Genomic DNA, 20,529 nt, shown 5'->3' on the forward strand with positions numbered 1-20,529 from the left:
TTGGCTTATTCAGTGTAAAGGAAGAGTGTCTGGACATTTGACGCCATGTTCGGTGTCTGAAAATGTTTAATAACCAATATATTAAAAATTGATAAGATTTTTCTGGCTAACTGGTGAATAACCACTACACAAATGTTACAGAAGTTGGAACACGTATTGTGAGTGTTAAGGAAATACCGCACAAGAAAATACAGTCCAGAAAGTAAGACAAGATGGGTTCTTTGTATACTTACATCAGAATACAAACAGATAATTTAGTGGGTAAATAAACTTCTTTAATGTCTTATATAGAAGGCAAATTTTTTATTCTGTTGTGACTCCTGAATAAAATATAAAAACTATGCAATGGAAATATAATGGAACAATCTTCCAGAAATTCAAAAAGTTTCAATCACAAATATGATCACAATCACCATATTTTAGATTTCTAAAGGTATTTTTACCTAAAATTTCTTAAAATATTTGACTCAAAATATTTGTCCAGTATCAAGTTGAATTATGAACTGGAAAAGTGAAGCCAGCAATTAAATACAAGTGAAGAATAAGTAAAAATTGATTTCTGTTCCTTTAAGATAAAGCTCATCCAAATATTTCTTCTGCAATGCTGCTAAATTACTTCAAATTGTATATTCTTCTTTTTACATTGTACAACCCTGACTAGTCTCAGACTGATTCATAACCTGATTTTATGCCTTATTGCCTGATTCTAGATTAAAGACACACAATCAGGCAATATATTCTGATTAAAGACAAATTACCATCCTCCATTCAATGAAGATGCAAGTATCAGCTTCTAACCTGGAAGAACTCATACTTAGTTATTAAAATATCAGAATTGAGTATACAAAAAAATACTTTCATTAACCATCAACATGAACAAGACTAAAAAAAAGTTATTAATTTTATTGCTATCAATACACAGGAAATGAAATTAAAATTTGTGCTTTTTCCAAAAAAGTTGATTCCAGAAGAATTTTTAAATTAAATTATATAACAATTCTTTGCCAGAAATGTTTAATTAACTATTTTAAATTCTAGTTTTATATAATTGTTACTATGAATGGCAGAGTTTGGGCATTTTTTCACACATTAATGTCATTGATCATGTCTTCCTAGTTGAAATATGCATAAGAGCATATCTTAGGTTGTAATAATAGAATGAAATGAATAAGTAACAGTTAACTTCAAATTTGAACTTAATGCATTAAATTCATTAGTTAATAAATTATTAATAAACAAACCTCCTCTCAAAAAAACATTTCAGAGAATAATCTTCCAAATGAGTACATTTTTTTCCTAACTACTTAACTGGTCGTGAAAAATACTTTAATTCAAACTACATAGCACCAAAACATCTTCTCACTGAGAAGAAAAAATTTCTATAAGTGAAAAAATATTGCAAGATTGAAATCTAACAAAAATCAAGGAAAAGCGCACATTTCACTGATAATTACATATTTTTAGCACACACTGTATTCAATTAACTTGAAAAATGAAGAATAAACAAACGTTGCGTTTGTGTTAGTGATTTCATCACGTCCCTTCTATCAGTACCATTTCAAAATGTGGCCATATCCATATGTAATATAATAATCACTACTCATATTAGTCACCATAAATTAATTAATTGAAATATAAGTATAATTTTTGTAAAATACAATAGCATGTGATTACTAAATATTAACATCGCATAGTTTCTTTTATATGCAACAGGATTTACAGGAGATGCTAGTGAATGGACCACCTGAACACTCGTACGCACAGTTTGTTTACTTTAACACTATAAGCTAATTGAATAAGATATAACTAAAAGGTTATATAGGTCATAAAAGAATAAAATATGAATAACAAAATAATACTCAAGATAGCATTATTCTTTTCTGTTCATCATTCACATTAAAAACTGGATAAAAAGAATACATAGATAATGCCAATTAATTAATCTGAAGCTGTGGATAAATTAATGTTCATTAATATTATATTAATTGTATTTATTCGTCCACCTAAATGTTATTACTCCTTTATACCTTATTGGCCACTTGGAGTCTAATAATATTTTATGTTATAAACAGATTTCAAAAGAGGGTTTTTGAATGAAATCAGTGGGACAATCAACAGGTTGGATTTTGCAGATAGTATTTTCTTTGGCCTGTTAATCATCTGTTAGGATTGCAGGGTTTGTGTTGAATTAGGTTAGCACTAACCTTTCTAAATGCATGATACAACTTTAATGTTAACTTATTTATAACTATTATTATAGATCTGAAACTGGAATTCAAGAGAGAACATGATTTGAAACTAGTTGTTTTTATCTCACTGACAGAAAGACTATGATCTGATTTTTATCTCAGAAGTGTTATTACTCTTAATGACTATAGTTTATTTCTTAGTTTAAAAGTAAACCACTTTCTAACTTTTAAAACTCTTTTCATTTGCAATGAAGGAACTATCAATTGCATATCTTATACTCATTAATGTAACAACTTTGCTCAAGGTCTGTATTATTATCCTATTTTATCCTGCTGTTATAATTCTGGGGAACAAATTTGATGAGCATGTTTTTTCATATGCAGAAAAATTGTATAAGCTAAGTAACATTCCCTACTATTCCTCTTGTTGAACAGTTTTTTAAAGATACTTTTTCATCCATGCTGTCACTGATTTCTATTTTAACTTTTTGAGCAGAGGAACCAATTTAACCATGATCATAACAGAGATAAACAAAAGTAAAATAATCATGAATAAAACATGTCTTCTTATAGAAATTCTTTATTTTGTTGGTTATTTATTTCAACAACTACTTGCCTAGTGACTTAATTTTTATTACATTTTTAAAAAATTTGAACACAAGTTGTGCATATATCCATGATTAAGAGAAACTGCTATGTTGTACGGGAGATTTTGGTAAATGATTATTTTAATCTATTATGTAAAGTTTTACACAATGATTCTGTAATTTTTTCAAATCTTTATTAACTATTATAATTCAACATTGTATTATCTGGAATGCATAAATTATTTGGAGTGTTCACTTCTTTGTATTTATTGTATAACTGACAAGTCCTGACCTTGAGCTTAACTGTTAATAGTTATCACGTGAAAAATAAACAACTTACTTATTCAGAACATTTATCTCAGACAGACAGATTTTAAGAATTTATAGTAATTCAAAGAATAATAAATCACAGTTTCTTTTACTCTTTTACTGAACCTACAAAGTTCTGGAGTAGGAAAAATGTATAACTAAATAAAAGTAATTCCCAATGAGCTAGAACTATTTTATAAAACAGTAGACTTACTTAGAACAATTTAATTTACAGGTCATGGACTTACCTGTGCCGAGGCATGCTGAGATACATTAGCAGCTGAAGCTTGTTGTGCTCCCATTATATTATGATTTGGCTTATCATGGGAATCATAATGTGATAAGATAAACTGGTAGTGATGCTGACGCCATGTAAACACATCACTCCAATGACTCAAATCATCAGCAATCACTGGTAGACGATTACGCCATGTTTTAACGATAGTTTTCATATCATGAAGAGAATTACTCTGTTCATGGACTAAACCCTGATGTATCTGAAATGCTTCTTGCAACTCCATTATCTGTGAAGAAATTAAAGGCATAATGTTTGTATTTAAGAATAAAATTCATACTGGAAAACTCACATACATAAGACACTAAGCTACAACAATATTATAGTTTCACAACAACTGGAACATTTAAACATCATGGAGAATCAAATGATAAGAAGTAAAAAAAAAGCCATTGGGAAAGATCTGTCACAATGGATACACCAATTTCCATGGATTGCAAAATTTAAATGCTGGATGCAGTTTGCCTGATTTTTTTGTATTTATCTAAAGGCTGATGACAATAGCAAACAATCATCATTAAAATTTAGTGAATTTAAAATTGAAGATATCTTCAAGAATTAGGTAGTTAAAAGTGCTGATTTTCATAGGTGAAGTATTATTTTAATATTAATCTAACTAAAATATTTATCCACTTTGATTTTATACTTGCAATATATGAACATGTAAAAGTACACTTTACATTAATCTATTGAAAAAGTCATTCTTGTAAGCATACTTTCATTCTATGAACTGTTTGTTTCCTGTTACTGTCTATTTCAAGAAACAGACACATTACATTATCCTTTTGAAATTATAACATTCTACTCTTCCCTATCAATATTTTTTCATATTGTAACGAGATATAAAAATGAGCTTTATTTATTTATATATATATATTTTACTTCTATAAAGATGAATTTAAACTTTAACAGCCTGGATTATTTCTACATTGACACAATTTCTCTCAGCATATTTTAGAAGTGGTACAACTTTTTTTCTACAATGTGACAGATTAATTCTGATGGAGTGTTTTTTAAAAACTGTTAACATCATTTTTTTTATGTCTGTAAAGATTTCAGAGCATCATAGTTTTTTTAACCAATCTTTTAACTAAATAATAAACAGTTGAACACTTTAGCTGCTACAGTATCAGTAGAATAAAAAAATAAATTATTTCTCCTTTCACACATTTGTGTAGTTAACAGACATAATTAATTTTAAATATTACAATTACCAACATTATAACAATCCTACTAATTCACATAAAAAAAAATCCAGCTGAAGCATAGAAACCGAAGTGGGAACAAACTTTTAAAATCGATATTTCTAAAATAAATTCTCATGCCAAATATTACATGTTATAAAGTAACAAAAGTTCAAAATGAGTGATATAACACTGTGATTATTGCGCTGAGCAAATAAAAAACATCCAAAATCTGGTATTAATTTTGTACATATTTACAAATTGGCTGTTACTGCTGCAGATCATCAACCTTCCCATTTTTTTAACTGCTTTTATTCTTAATTTGTGGTTCATAAATTACTCATTTAGAAGGGTTTAAGTAGTGAAAAAGTTCACTTTTTAAAGTAAAATTTTCAATAGAAAAGACAATGAATCTCTTACACATCATTTCAACATCCTTGACATTTTAATGATTAGTATTGCTGGAAAACTAACTGATGGGGATTATAAGCAATTATTTTTAAAACATTAATAAACTACATATTATTCATAATGCTTACATTAAAACTGCACACAAGAACTGAAATTGAAACATCACAATATTAAGAGAGACATCATTAATAGTTTCTTGGTTTTTGTCAAATGAATCAATTAAAGAAAAGGAAATAGGTAAAGGTCCAACTGTAAGGCTCATTCTAAGCAATATTTTCAATTCCAGAAAACAATATAATTTGAGACCGGCAGACAAAACCTGATAAAAAATGTCTAATTATTCTATGTTATCAAGATTATTTTGCAAAATTTATTTAACTAAAACCTTTAAAAAGTAAAAGAACAGAGGAAGTAGCAAATAATTTATTAAACATTTACTGTATAATAGTATCCACCTTCATATTTTGAAGTCATAACAGAAGAGAATTTACTGCTTTTATTATTTAAGAATTTGCCAATCAATTTAATGTTAAAAGAGTACTCGAAAGCCATTGCAGTCTCAAGGCAATATAAAATGTTCAAACCATGATGTTTATGAAATAAGTTACTTGGTTGGCAGAAGACAACTTGATGTGAAGAACTTTGATTAAAAAATAAAAGTTTTCTCACTGAGGCTCAGTTTTTAGTCACTTTCATTTTCTTTAACGGTTATTATGAATGTATCTGATACAGAAGAATTAAGAAGATTACAATGTAACAATTCTTTCTTTTTCCTGTTTAGATACTAGGGTATCAGGTTTTTAATTTTGATTTGACTGAACATATTCATCAAAACTACTGTGCTTCTATGCATTTAGATTTTCTAAACACTGATGAGTAATGCTTCAACTAACACATATGTAGAAAATAATGAATAAAATATATCAATGTTTTGATTATGTGTGAAGAAATAAAAAACAAAAGTTAAATTTGTATTAAATAAAAAAATATAACTAATCAGATTGAATTTACCAGCGAAATAAGAGAAAAAAATTATACATATGTAAAATTTTTCAGAAACCAAATAATGAATAAGACAATCCGACTTGAGACTGATCACATGAAAAGCATTTCTAATAGTTTAATATGATTCACACAACTAAATGTCAAAAAGTGATACAAATGTATTAAATATTCATATATTAAAAGTATATTTGCACATTTAAAGACAAAGAATGGATGGATACAAAGACAATATTATGGATAAATGGACTTTTAAGGAAAATAACAAGTAGAATTTTAAAAATGAACAGAAAACCAAACTTTAAAAAGAAAATCACACTGTAGTTGACATCTACTGAAATTGTCAACACATCTTGTTCAGACTAAAGTCTATACATCTGACATTTGATTGTTTTCTTCTATTTCATTACCAATTTGATCAAACTTTTTTCTTAAAAAAGTTCCATTGGATTCAATTAACATTCTCTTAAATTAATTTTCTATTTCTTAATCCATAGTACATTAAAATCAAATAAGACAAACATTTTCTTGGCACTTCAAATGCTTGAATGTAAGGCTACATTAGTTACATTGATTAGAATATATGCAGGCAGGCAACGTTTGGAATATCCAAAACAAATTGTTAGGGATGTAGGATGTAGGGGGTATACCAAAATGAGACGACCAGCACTAGATAGGGAATCTTGGAGAGCTGCATAAAACTAGTCAAATGACTGAAGACAAAAAAAAATAAAAGCTCTCTATTTTGCTACTCTACTTTCAATATTTTCCTACACACATTGTATAACTCTACAACCCACAACAAAATTCCATGACTTCTAGTATATAAAGACTAGTACAGGGATGTTTATCTTCCTTTGTAAAGTTACATTTGTTTTGTTTACTTTCAAATTGATTTTCCCAGCAATGAATATGATGTTTTAAATGGTAGTTCATGTTTGATAACCGATTGTAAGTAAATCCAATAATAAATTATTAACTACTACCTACCTAATTTTTCATTTCATCTCAAAAAATTTAACATCAATTGGCAGAAATAGGATAAACATGCTATTTAAAAAAGAAATTATTGTATATTTTTTATTCCAGTAGGGAAAAAAAACACTTTTTAGCATCACTGTCTGTTTTTAAAAGCAGTTATTTCTTAGTAAAATCATAGTGGCTAACAATAAAAATAATCTTCCACGTTTTAATATATTCACAATTATTTCAATCTTTCTTCTCTATATGCAATCCTTGTTCACTAAATACAGTTTAGAACTTGTTACTTTCAATGCTTATTTGCAACTGTTACTCTTAGATGGCATATACTATTTCTTGGAATCCAATATCTAATGAAAAATGTCAAAACTTAAAGCGATTGAAATAATAACCAATTGCTCCATATCTGCAATGATCCTGCAAATAAGAAGTTATAAGTTACATTAACCATAAACATTTTTTTATCTTCTGCCCCCTTAGTAAAATGAAATTCAAACTAATTTTTCAACATTTGGATTGATATTAATGTCAAGTTTGCAGTCACAAAAATTTTCATGAACTGAGGTCAAATTGTGATTACCAAAGAATGAAAGGTAAGAATAATACCATATTATTAAAATGGAAGTTTTATTTGTCTTATATTTAAATCGAATAATAACAAAAAGAAATCAAATACTTCTAATAAAAAATAACAATACTTAATCTTAATTTCACAAATATAATTTTTGTTCTAATTTATTATAAGAAAATTCATTTAGGTGTGACGTTTCATTGCAGAACTATAAAAAAGAGAAATTTTTACTTTAACATCTTATCCGAAGTTTCTTTCAGCAAGTTCCATTATGAGCCAATTAAATTATTTAACGGTATGGTTTTTCTAATATACACATTCATGGCACATTAAGTCATAAAAACTTGTCAATACTGAATATTATCAACTTGGGAACAACTGAAATTGTGCTTATAAATATATTAAATAAATAATTAATTTCAGCCAAAATAATTACCTGTAACAGATTATTTCTCATTCAAAATAAAAGATGAGAACAATTTATATTATTTTTAATCTTACTAAGGTGTTATTCACTTTAGCAAACAATGTGACTTCATTTCACAATATAAGTAATATTTATAAGATACATTAATTCAGTAATCTAAAATTTCCAAGAACATCTTACACTTAACAACGTAACATTAACATTTAAAATCTTGATTAAAGCCAACTGGGCTTCTAAAATGAATAGTGTAACTAAAAATCTCAATTCAGAAAATTAAAGAATATAATGTATAACATTAATTCAATTAAGGACACCAACCCCTGTCCTTCATACCAGATCTCATTTTGGATTGTAGATCACAAATAATGAAAAATTGTCTTTTTTAAACTCTACCTTCACTGAATTGCTTGAAAAATCAATAGGACTACATTCACAATAGGTTTACACACTCCACCAAGTTTCATCAAAATTGGTAAAGATTTGTATTTGATAGGGTGAACAAAAAGATCTTATATATATGTATGTATATAAATATAACCTGGTACAGCAGCAATTTCCAAATTCTTCAGAAATCTGCTGAGAATCATTATAATGCAAATTTTAAATTTTATTTACATATTTTTTGTCTTAAGATTTTTGTTAAAATTCTTCCTACGCTAGTAGATTACAAAACAATTGTTTTCCAAAAAGGGTATCAGAGTTCCTTTCAACGATTTGAAAATGATCCTATAAATTAAAAGAAATCTATAGACTCCAATTTCTGTTTTACAAAATAATAACGTAAGTTTAAGAGCAAATTTTAAAAACTATTTTTCATTTTGTCTCCCGTCAAAAGGAGCTTCAAGATACAGAGCTTGGATTTCAGAAGTAAATAAAATTAGTTACTACATGAACAATTCCCAACGTTCTATGTTACATAATGGTTTTTATGACAGATCTGCCTGCAGGTTGTACAATCTGTGGATAAATTCTCTTAAGTTTATTTTTAAAAAATCTAATGCAATTATTTATGATTATAAAGAATTCAAGCATTAAAAATAAAATTGGAACACACAAAGTTTAATCAATACAGTTTGATGCGTATGAGAAAATTTTAGAAGTAAATATACAATAGATGTATAGTTTAAAAACAAGATAAATGCAATAGTACTGATGTACAGATTAACATACTTTAGCTTTGAGGAATAATGGAATGAAGTAGCTGAGAATGAGAATGTATGAGTCAGAATATTATTTTTGTTATCTTTCCTTTTAATAAGATATCAGTGGCGAATAGCTATGTGTAACACGTTAACAGGAAATTCAGACTTATAAGGCTAAATATAACTATTGTTCAATAAAATTATTTTTTAACAATTTAATCTGAACTCTTCCGACATGCCGCTTGGTTCTGGTAATAGGTAAAAGTTTTCTCAAAAAACCTGAATATCAGGGAACACTTTAGTGTGGAGGAAGAACAATTTTTTGAAACATTTATCTCAGCTGGTCAACACAAAACTGCTTTACAGTGATAGGTTACTCTCATCTCGGATAAAGATAACCTGTTCTTTTGTAGACAGAATGGATACCATCATCTGGTCAACACCTTCAGACACTTGCTTGGGGATTGGGGAGATATTTTATTTCATTCATAGTCCTTTTGTAGGTACATTTTACCTTTCTCATTATCCCTTGTTCCCTGAAGCTGTTTTTTGGTTTTGGTTAAAATATAATTGGTGTTTGTGTATACACAAACACACACCTTTATAAGAAATCAGAATTTGAAAGTATGAAGATAAAATCACAGGAAATGTCAACTGGATAGTGTTTTCCTGTATAAAAAATGGTTGTATACTGTCCCAATCAAAATAAGAACCAGTACCACTACATTATATGATTCAAACCAGATTCTAAACATCAAAAGAGTTCTAAGATTCCATATCAACAACTGGTCCTGAGTTAATGTATCCTTTTAAGAACCTGATGCTAAAACTGGTTTCTCATTGGGCAGCCTCCTGGTCATTGCCAATTATAAGCAAGACTGAAGAAAAATAAAATGTATAAGGGAGAAGTCAAATTTAATAAACTGGCTCTATAGATCAATTGATCTTTGTGGATGCATGCTGTTAATATTATTAGGATTATTTTAATCACAGCACTGAATACTAATAGACTAGTTTCCTAGATGCTATAACTGGTTAATACAAAAAGAAAACTAATGTAATACCCTAACTCAAATTTAATCTATAGTCAAGTAATTAGTTCTACAATGTTTTCGTTCACAAGCTGACATTACTAAAAAAATAAGTAAGCAAAATTTCCATGATTAAGAAAGAAAATTCAATTATAGGTAAATTGCTTTCTTATTTCTAAACCAGATTCACATTAATTCTGGTTAAACATCTGAACAAAATATGACTATTTAAGATAAAACTGGAAGTAATCTTTAATTATATATATATATATAATTATTTTCATTTATACACACAAATTAGCTTGCAATTCTATCAGTTAGCATAATTGTTTAATGGATAAACTTATTTGTGTGATGATAGGAATTAAATAACTATGAGTATATTATGAGAAGATATGTTTTAAAAGATGCCAGTGTTTGAGAAGTAAGCCTATGATGAGCTCAGACAACAATAAAGTGAATTATTTATTGAGAACTAAGTAATAATTTAAAACCTGAATAGATGCTCTAAATAATAATTTGTTATAATATTATGCTTAATTAAAGAAACTTATTTCAGGAAATGAGCAAGATCCAGTATAAACTTTATTTTTCTAAAAAGAAGACAAAACAGTCTGTATTGGATCTATTGGCTTCATTTCTACCACTAGTCTTATAGTAGTTTTGAAAGAATACACAAACATTTATTCTAATATTTAAAAATGATATGTACATTTTGCTTGACATGAAAAAATAACAAAAAACAATAAAAATAAATCAATATAATATATACAAGTAATTTTACAATATGAATATTCATTAACACACTTAAATAATTTGAAAAGGTTATCTCAATATAATTTATTATTTTAAAATTAAAACTATTTATCACTAATATAATATCAACATGATTTGTCTTCACAAGATTCAACATATCATAATTATCTTTTCTTACAGCTTGAATAACTAAATTATTAGAAAGCAATTTCATTAATCTTCTGTTTAAAATACCCAGATACTGCATCCTTAAAAAATTAAGTACTGATAAAAATGTAATAAAACAAAGTTTATTCACATAAGTATAAGTTCTTCATGTAAACAAATTCTATAAAAAAAGGATTCATACAAACTCTGGTTATGTTTAAGTATACATGAAATGAAACTGTATATTACAGGATTCCTCTAATTTACAGCTAATACACTGGTTTTTAATAACAGCCCATAAGGTTTATTAAAAAAAAAAAACTGCTAAAAGTCCAAACCAATAGAAAGAATCTTTCAAAAAATTCTGATTTAGAATATTATAGAATAATACATCCTATTAACTACTGAAGCATAGATAATGCTCCAGTAGAATTTTGTAAAATTAAGCTGAAAGTTGATCACAATATTTGTGCTCAGTGGAATTTATACTTATGTGAAGTTTATGATAAAAATTTGTCAAATTCACCCACTGATGGTAAATGAATTGATTTCACAGCACACTGAAATGGAAGAGACTTGTTCACAAGAAAAAACAGAAACAGAGGAAGATTGTAACTCGAATGGTGGGGGTTTAGTGTATGGTGGGCACATCATTATGTGACAATCTGCAGGCAGATCCATTGCAACTTTACTGCAGATAATAAATTGAATGATGCTCTCAACACAACTATGTTGTAAGAGGAGTGGGCAGCTCACTGCAGTCTAGCTCAGCAGTATGTAGAAAATATACGTGGGTAAAGTAAAAAATCAGAAAGCATAAACAGGTGCATAGTAAAATGCGATAAGATTCCTTTTGCAAACTGAATGTGAGGAGACTGATGTAATGCTGAGCTTTCTGAAAATGAGTATTGTTGAATTGGTGCACATTAAAATACAAAGGGTGAGTTCCATAATAATGTAATTTAGCAAGTAAATTAATTATGTAAATATATTGAAAATAGAAGGGTAATAGGAAAAAATGAACTGTTAAAACCATGCTTAATAAACAGTTCTTGTAGATCACCAAATTAAAAATAATCAGGTGCAATTTCACTGCATGCTACCAGTGTTAGTAGTAACTGTTGATCATAGATTCATGTAATTTTAAAATTAATTTACAAATAAAAAATATATATTTTTTATTAAATTCCTGAAAGTATTTTGGTAAAAATCATAAAACAATTAAAAGTAACTAATAAGTGATACACATCCATCTTAGCAGCAAATAAGTGTTTAGTCCTTGAGATCTTAGTTTTTTCAAACCAGCATCAGGAGTTAAAGAATTAAGTCAAAAGTTAAAATACGTAAATAGTCTTGACTGTTTGCATGTTAACATTATACTCTTTTAATTTAGTGTATTTGTTGCAATACAAAGAATAGACATACATGTTGAAATTTAAAACTTAATTTAAAAAAAATATAAACATTGTTACTAAATATCCACTTTTTATGGGAAACATTTATCCTTAAATAAATTTAAACAATGCACTAACTTTGCATGTTAACAGTATATAGTATACTGTTAAAATATAAACAAACATGACTGTATACGTATTTTAACTTTTGACTTAATTTTAATATTTTAACTCCTGATGATGGTTTGAAAAAACCGAAAGATCTCGAGGACTTAACACTTATTTGCTGGTAAGGTGGATATATCACTTATTAATTACTTTTAACTATTTTTTTAAAATTATACCAACAGAACAATGTTCAAGTAAAAATTATAAATGTACAATCTTATTATGAATGTGCAAATAAATGAGGTGAATTTTCCAGTGGAGTCTGAGCACAGTATACAATACAGTACGATAAACGTGAATAGACATACAATGTAGAAATTTACAACTTAATTTAAAAAAATATAAAAATTTTTACTAAATATCCAATTTTTATGGGAAACATTTATTCTGAAATAAATTTAAACAATACACTAAACTGTAAAAAAAAATTCTCCTACAATGTTATAATACAAAATTATCAGATATCTACAAATGACATTATTCTAAGGATGTAACAATAAGTAAACAAAATAGTATGCAAAGAAATTAAGGTAAACAATTATTATTTAAATTAACAATTATTTTACTAGAATTAGTGTTTCCAGTAATTTATAGGCTAGTAAAACTTAATTAATTGGCAATTATTGAGCTAAATGTATAATACAGATTAAAATATTATCACAATAATAAATCACCCAATTATAGAATTCATTTCTTAAAATTAATTTTATAAAGTTACATCTTTGCAACTTAATAAGAAATAAAATTAATTGGGTTGAACAGCATGTTATACAATCTCTAACCACTCTTATTATGACTAGAATAAGACATTATGTCATGTAATTTCAAATAAATAAGTAATAGGTGCTCATACGCATGAGGAAGTAACTTCTATAATATAGAATGATTAAAACAAAAACTCATTGATATCACATAAAAATATTTTCTTATTACAATGGAATGTTCTCAGTATTAAGTTAAAATAAACTGTCTAAGAATAAAATAAAAGTAAGTAAGGGACTATAGTATTAGAAGCTACACAACCGGTTAAACTAAGGCATGATGTCAGTAAAGTTGGTTTCTACAATGTAAAAAATTTGTCCTATTTTTTTAGGAAAATTAAAATAAATGAAATATGCTGATGTAACTCAATACATTAAACTACTAGAACTAGTATTTCCAGAAAATTTTTTTTCTTAGAATTTACTAGAAGGTGTATATTACATATTATTTTAAAGGTAGATGAATTGCTAATAGAAGATACTCAATTGGTACTAGATTGAAAAAAAATTATTATAATCTTAGGTTAACTAGACTAACCAAGAGGTTAATACTTGAAAACTTAAACAAAGTATGTATAAATTCAAGTTAAAATATCTTTTTTTGGAACTCCTCTCTATTTCGAACAGTTTAATTAGTATTACTATCTACATCGAAGTGTTATTTTAAGGTATCACTGATAAAAATGAATGTAGGCTACTACACTATTATGCAAGTCTTTGCATACATCATTACTTATTCAGAAACATTAAGAATCAGTTACACAATGGCTGAAAAGTATGGGCACTGAGCTGAAAACTACCTTGAGTACAATATTTACCTGAGCTGAAAATTCATAAGGGATCAATATTTTAATATTTTGTAAACTCAATATAGGAATGTAACAAGCTACAAGTATTCACAAAACAAAACACAACAGTTGCAGCTGCCTAAGGAACTCCATTTAATGAAGGAGCACAAGACATCTTGAGACTTCCATAACATCATACAAATCAATCTATTTCAAAATATCCAATTTGAATACACATACATACTATTCTTCTCAGGCAAGCAGAAGAGAATATTTCTATGAACATATCTACTTATAAGTTGTAAGAAGAAATGTTTGTTATAGTTATTTTAAATTATAGATGGTAGTTATTTATGAAAAACTATACATCACAGGTGAAGGGAACAAACAAAAAATGTAAACTTTGCTGAAGTTTTGAATCCTAATCCTAAAAGGAAAAAGAGTACATTAAAGAAGTACTATAATGAGCAAAAGTCAGATCAATTATCATATACCATATTATGGAAGTAAAAACAAAAAAAAAAGTGATGGAGAAGAGAAACTAAACAAATGTATACTCTGGAAAAGGAGAAAGAAAATTCTCCTGAATTAAACAAAAGTTCTTGAAACACGTGTATAAACAGTCAACAAATCACTAAAAACATGAAAGAGGTTGAAATATTTAACAAAGAAATAAAAAAAATCAACTACTTTCTATCAATTGTGTGTATACTGTTTTGCTTGACATAATTAATCACATCAGATTTCATAGAAAGTGCTAAATTGGATCCAAATGAATTTGCTTTTGCAATAAGCAACCTCAATTTATTATGCTCATGTATCATGAAAATGCCTACAAAAACATCACTTTCTATCGTTTAGGCATTTTTTGACTGTACACAGTTTCTGTTCGGTAACAATAATAACTGCTACTTAAATAATTGTAGCAACAATTTAAGAAATGATATGCAAATTTGATATTACAAGGAGATATAATAGGAGATTTTTAAAGAGGCAAATGATAACTTACACAAAGCTTAAGAAATTGCTGTTGAGCAGCTCATTGACAACATAATTATTTTATTATCAATCATTTTACAAGTTATGATACATTAGTTTTAGAAAATTTTATTAAGGGTCCGTTATTAAAAATTTAAAGTAATATCATTACAAATTTATCTTGGGAAATAATAAGCATCTAATATTTAGAAAGATCAGTAAAACTGCAGTAGAGCAGTATGAATGGACCACGGACCTGGTCACTCTAAAAAAAAGATATATGAAATGAATTAAAGATATGATCATTCAAATTCTTAAAATATTTTTAATTAATTTGTTATTAAATGTTAAGGAGTTTTGTAATAGACAAAAGCTCAAAAACAATATCCTATTAGGTTCTAACATTGAACCTATTTTTAAACATTGAAAATAGACAATACGGTAAAATTATTCTCACTTTGCTGAGTGGCCAAAGGATGAGGTAAAAAATGGTTATGAATGAGCTTATTAAAATGTACATAATTAGTCACCTCACCTTTGTTTACTTTTCAACATTAACTAAATTCTAGTTTAATATTAATCCATCTTGATAAATTAATTGTTAATGAGCAAACTACTAAATTAGCATTAACAAAAAGCTGAATTTATTCACAAAATACATTAGTTTTCAGGGCATCATATTTTCTTATGAGAAATTATAATTGTTTAGCAAATTCAATTTTTAACTTTTCAATGTTTTAATATATTAAAAATTAAGTTTTAAAATTACATTCAACATTAACAAAGGGAAAAACTGAAGAAAGGGCATATTCAAGCTTGTGAAATAAGTCAATAACAGAGAATCAACACTTTAACTTCAAAAAGCCCAATTCCTACAGATGAAAAAAAAATTGAATATTTTTCTATAAAAAATTTTGCTTGCATAATTAACTTGGCTCTTAAATAGGAATTATCAGGAAATCAAAAACTTGATGTCATAAGAACAACAATATTAAATATTTACTACTTTTACAAAAAAGATTGTGGTTGTTTGACAGTCAACAATAAGGTATCATTATAGTTAAGAAATAAAAACACCTACAAATATTTAAAAAAAAAAAAAATTATTTTTTTACCAGGTAATTGAAAAAATTACAGGTTGCGTTTTAAAAGATTTTTATTATAATTTTTCTTTTAATAGGATGACTGCTTTGTAAAGTGAGAAAAATCTTAATGTGAATATCTTTTTTAAATATAAACAAATAACTGATTACCACTACAACTATTACTGACAGTATAAGAGAAAAATATATTATAATAATAAGCTACTTTTTCTCTTAGAAATCAAATTAACAATAAAAGATTTTTTCTGTACATTTTAATAAAAGAAAAATTAAATAAATTATTTTAATCACAATTTTCTTAACTCCTATTACAATAACTTATTTAAACTAATACTTTAGATACACAAAACAATACAAATAAACACAAAATATTAAAGTATATAGCTCTACAAAACATAGTTTTTATAAATTTATAATTATATACTCTTATTATGATCGTAAAATGCCATCACATTGTTAACCAACATTAAACCCTGCAGTATTTCTAGTTAAAGAAAATTTTATATCGTTCACAAATTTAAATTTAAGATTAAATTGTAATCTACCCTGCACCTGTATAAATAAAAATACATAAATTCTCACGGAATCCAAACTAAATATGTAAATTTCATAACTTAAATACATAAACGAACTGTTTTACATGGGAAAAAATATAGTCCATTTCTTTTTTTGAATTTACAACATAAAAATTAACAATTACCAAGTTATTCTATAAACGAGTTGCATGCTAAAAACTTTTATTTAATTAACTCTCCGTTAGGCACAATACCAACCAAATACTGATGAAATGTAAGTTTAATTTTCTACAATGGGGAGAGATCAGGACTTCTTGAAATTAGTAAATTCTTGACTGTATTAAACATCTTGTTAGTGTTAAGTGGACTTCTGAGATGAATATGTGTTTACCAAATCTAGGCTTCAGTAAAAACATTGTGTTATGTAATAAACAGTTTCAATCGTATATATGATACACCTATAACAATTAATGTAACTGTACTATTATTATATGCAATCATTTTTTAAGTATAACAAAGTTAAGAAAAATCCTGTTCATTTAAAATCTATAAGAAAAAATAAACAAAATGTACATAAAGGAAATAATAAAATTCATCTTACTGGTACAATGTACATAAGGATGTTGTGGCTGACACAGAGTTAAGTAGCAACTGTTTATAAAAGTGTAAAAGCTTAAATTAAACAAGAGCAGAAACTGAAGTGTTTCAAGGGGAAATGACTACAAATGAGGAAAAAGATATTTTAAAAATGTACATATTGTTTAAGAACATGATTTTTGTAGAATGACTATTGTAATACTTTAACTAAAACGAAATTACTTAAGTCTTGGTAGTGGAACATTAAAGAGTAATTTATTTTTATGCAAGAGAAATAAGATAGTTAAAATATAGCAATTATTAAAACATTTGATTTGAAAAACCCACATATAATCCTTACATCAGTGTTTGCAATAAGACTGGTGCAATGGTTGGGCACATAGTTCGGCAGTTGCATTAGAAAAACAATGGCAAGATAAGTCAAATACTATTCCAACAACATTGAAAAACTAATTCAAAATGTACAGTAAATATAGTGCTAAGGCAGAATTTCAGAGTTTATAAATAGAACAAAGTGATTTTATATATAGAGAATAAATAATCATTTAATATCTTTAATATTATATACGTATACAATATTTAACATAATGCAAAATTGACATTACAAAATTTAAAATTGACATTACAAAATTTTGGATAATAATCATATTTGTAAGTTCACTGATTGAGGTGTATTTTAGTACTTGTAATTAGATTGAATAAGGAGAGTAATAACAAATGAGCAATTACAACTATTTTAAACATTGATTTCTGTTTTAACTGTCATATGTTAAAGGTCTGTTAAGTCTGCCTGTTAAAATAAGGATGAGGATGATATTAAATTTGTGCCAGTTTTGGTAACTTACTAAATGATCTGCAATTTTTTTTTAATTTAATGAATTATGTGCTATATAAGGAATGTACTTTTTAAATTTGTGTAAAAATGATACGTTGTTGTTTTCAGTTAAGATTTCCAATACTTCTCAAGAATGGAAAATCTAACTTTTAAACTGAAATGTGGAAGTAAATTTCTGAACAGAGCAAGGAACAGTAAGCAGTATGAATACTAAGATTATGAAAGAATATTACACAATATCTAATTAGGGTAAGTCCATGTCAAATCAACCAATGAAAGATTAATTTTGGAACATGGCGGCATGGATTTTGTTAATTTTTTGTATATTTGTATCTTATCATTATATAAGTAAAAATGATCATTTTTGTTTAATTTTAACCGCCAAAAAAATCTCATAATTTGCTTGCTACCACATATTTAAATGTTAGTTATTTGAAAACTATACAAGGTACATGCCGGAGACTGGTGTCAATTTAAAGCTAATGAATAGGGCTTTCATTTAATATATAACATGATACCATCGTGGATGTTTTCAAAATTTACTGCTTCTCAAAATTTTCAATTTTAAGTTTCAAAGAAACTGAATTTTTAAATTTTCTTAAAAAAATTGTACATAAAGGGACTACCTTTATGTACAGAAAAAGGTCTTGTAGTCCCTTATTCCAAATTTCAATGTGGTATTTTAATGGTATCATACAAAACTTAAATCTTCTTTGCGGTGACAAGAAATTAAATACCACAAGTTCATTTTCCTACAATTTCCACAGTAAAAATTGTGGTGAACTTTAAATGAAATCTAATGCAGTTATAATTTCATTTATTATGGAGTGGGGTTGGATGGAGATAATGAGTGGTGTGGAGTAGGAGTATATTGTTAGGGGGTGGGATTGGAATGTCTTGTTCTTTAAACAAGCTCAGATATGTTTCTGCCCCCTTGGTCATGTGCTCTTGCTCTCATCTTTCCTCACAATTCAGTTAAGAACTGTCTCTTTATGTGCACTTCATTTTATTTGAATAGTGTGTATTTAGTGGAGTTGTGGGTTTATTCTTCAAAAAGATTAAAATATATTTAATACAAAAATATGTTTTATTGAAATGAAGCTTGTTTGTGAACTTAATTAATCAGGTTTCTGATATTTGTTTCAAAATCTTAAATATGGAGAAGTGTTAAAAAAACTGTTGCAATCCTTTTAAAAAAGGGGACAATGGGTTAATAAAGACTTGATAAAAGTAAGAAGTTGTATGGATGGTTTCACTAAATTATGAAATTCAACCACATATGAAAATATGTACTTCATGTAGATTGCAGATAGGAAAGGAAAAAACACACTTGAAAAGGAAATTCCTGCTAATGATTTAGATACTCAAGGTCCTAGTGAAATTAAGGAAGTTGATTATGTGGATCCAGGTGCTGCTTTTATCTAAATGCCTCTTTGACTTCTCTTGGTGAATCTCAAGTTAGTAAGAAAAAACAGAGTTTTAAGAAATACTGTGAACAAAAGATGAAGAAGATTAAGAGGGCCCACAAAGTCATTATTTACTTGTGGTGATTCAGAGGAGAAGATTCATCCCTGTGATAATATAGAAATGATACAGCAACTTAAGGAAAAATTTGAAACTTCAGACAAAAGCACAAAGCTCATCATTTTGACATTACTACTAAAAATACTGGCTCTGTAAGAAGATTGAAAATTAATTTGGAGTAAGTAATTACATTGCATGAAAGACAAAGAAACTAGTAATAGAAAAAGGAATTTTGTCAACACCTGATCCCAAACAGGGAAAAGCATTATCTGTTGATACTGTCAACTTAGCAGAGGACTTTTACTGCAGTGAAGAAGTCAGGAGGCAAATGCCAGGGAAGAAACACTGTATTTCAATCAAAGACAAGAATGGTTATAGAGCGCATCTGAAAAGATTGGATTTTCAGAATTTTCTGTTACGATCAAGGAACTGCATTATAGCAGGAGATATTGGGATTCACTCTATGTGTGTGTGTGTGTATGTGGACAACATTTCAGAATTTAAAGCTTATGATTGCTGGTGCTAATTTAAACAAAGTAACCCTGCAAGGAAATGATTTTTTTTTGTCTTCAGTCATTTGACTGGTTTGATGCAGCTCTCCAAGATTTCTTATCTTGTGCTAGTTGTTTCATTTTGGTATACCTCCAACATCCTACATCCCTAACAATTTGTTTTACATACTCCAAATATTGCCTGCCTAGCACAATTTTTTCCTTCTACCTGTCCCTCCAATATTAAAGCGACTATTCCAAGATGCCTTACTGTGTGGCCTATAAGTCTGTCTCATCTTTTAACTATATTTTTCCAAGTGCTTCTTTCTTCATCTATATGCCA

General features: G+C 27.4%; 1 protein-coding gene across 2 annotated transcripts in view; it reads right to left on the reverse strand.

Moving 5' to 3' along the window:
• Positions 1-20,529, reverse strand: part of Nipped-A (Transcription-associated protein Nipped-A) — a 375,844-nt gene that overhangs the window by 104,561 nt on the left and 250,754 nt on the right. For both annotated transcript variants that reach the window (XM_075378320.1, XM_075378311.1), the window contains one exon: positions 3,334-3,609. In XM_075378320.1, the coding sequence (XP_075234435.1) occupies positions 3,334-3,609 (276 nt within the window). The remainder of the gene's footprint in view (positions 1-3,333; positions 3,610-20,529) is intronic.

The sequence above is a fragment of the Lycorma delicatula genome, chromosome 1, assembly GCF_047948215.1.
Source record: "Lycorma delicatula isolate Av1 chromosome 1, ASM4794821v1, whole genome shotgun sequence".
Taxonomy (NCBI): domain Eukaryota; kingdom Metazoa; phylum Arthropoda; class Insecta; order Hemiptera; family Fulgoridae; genus Lycorma; species Lycorma delicatula.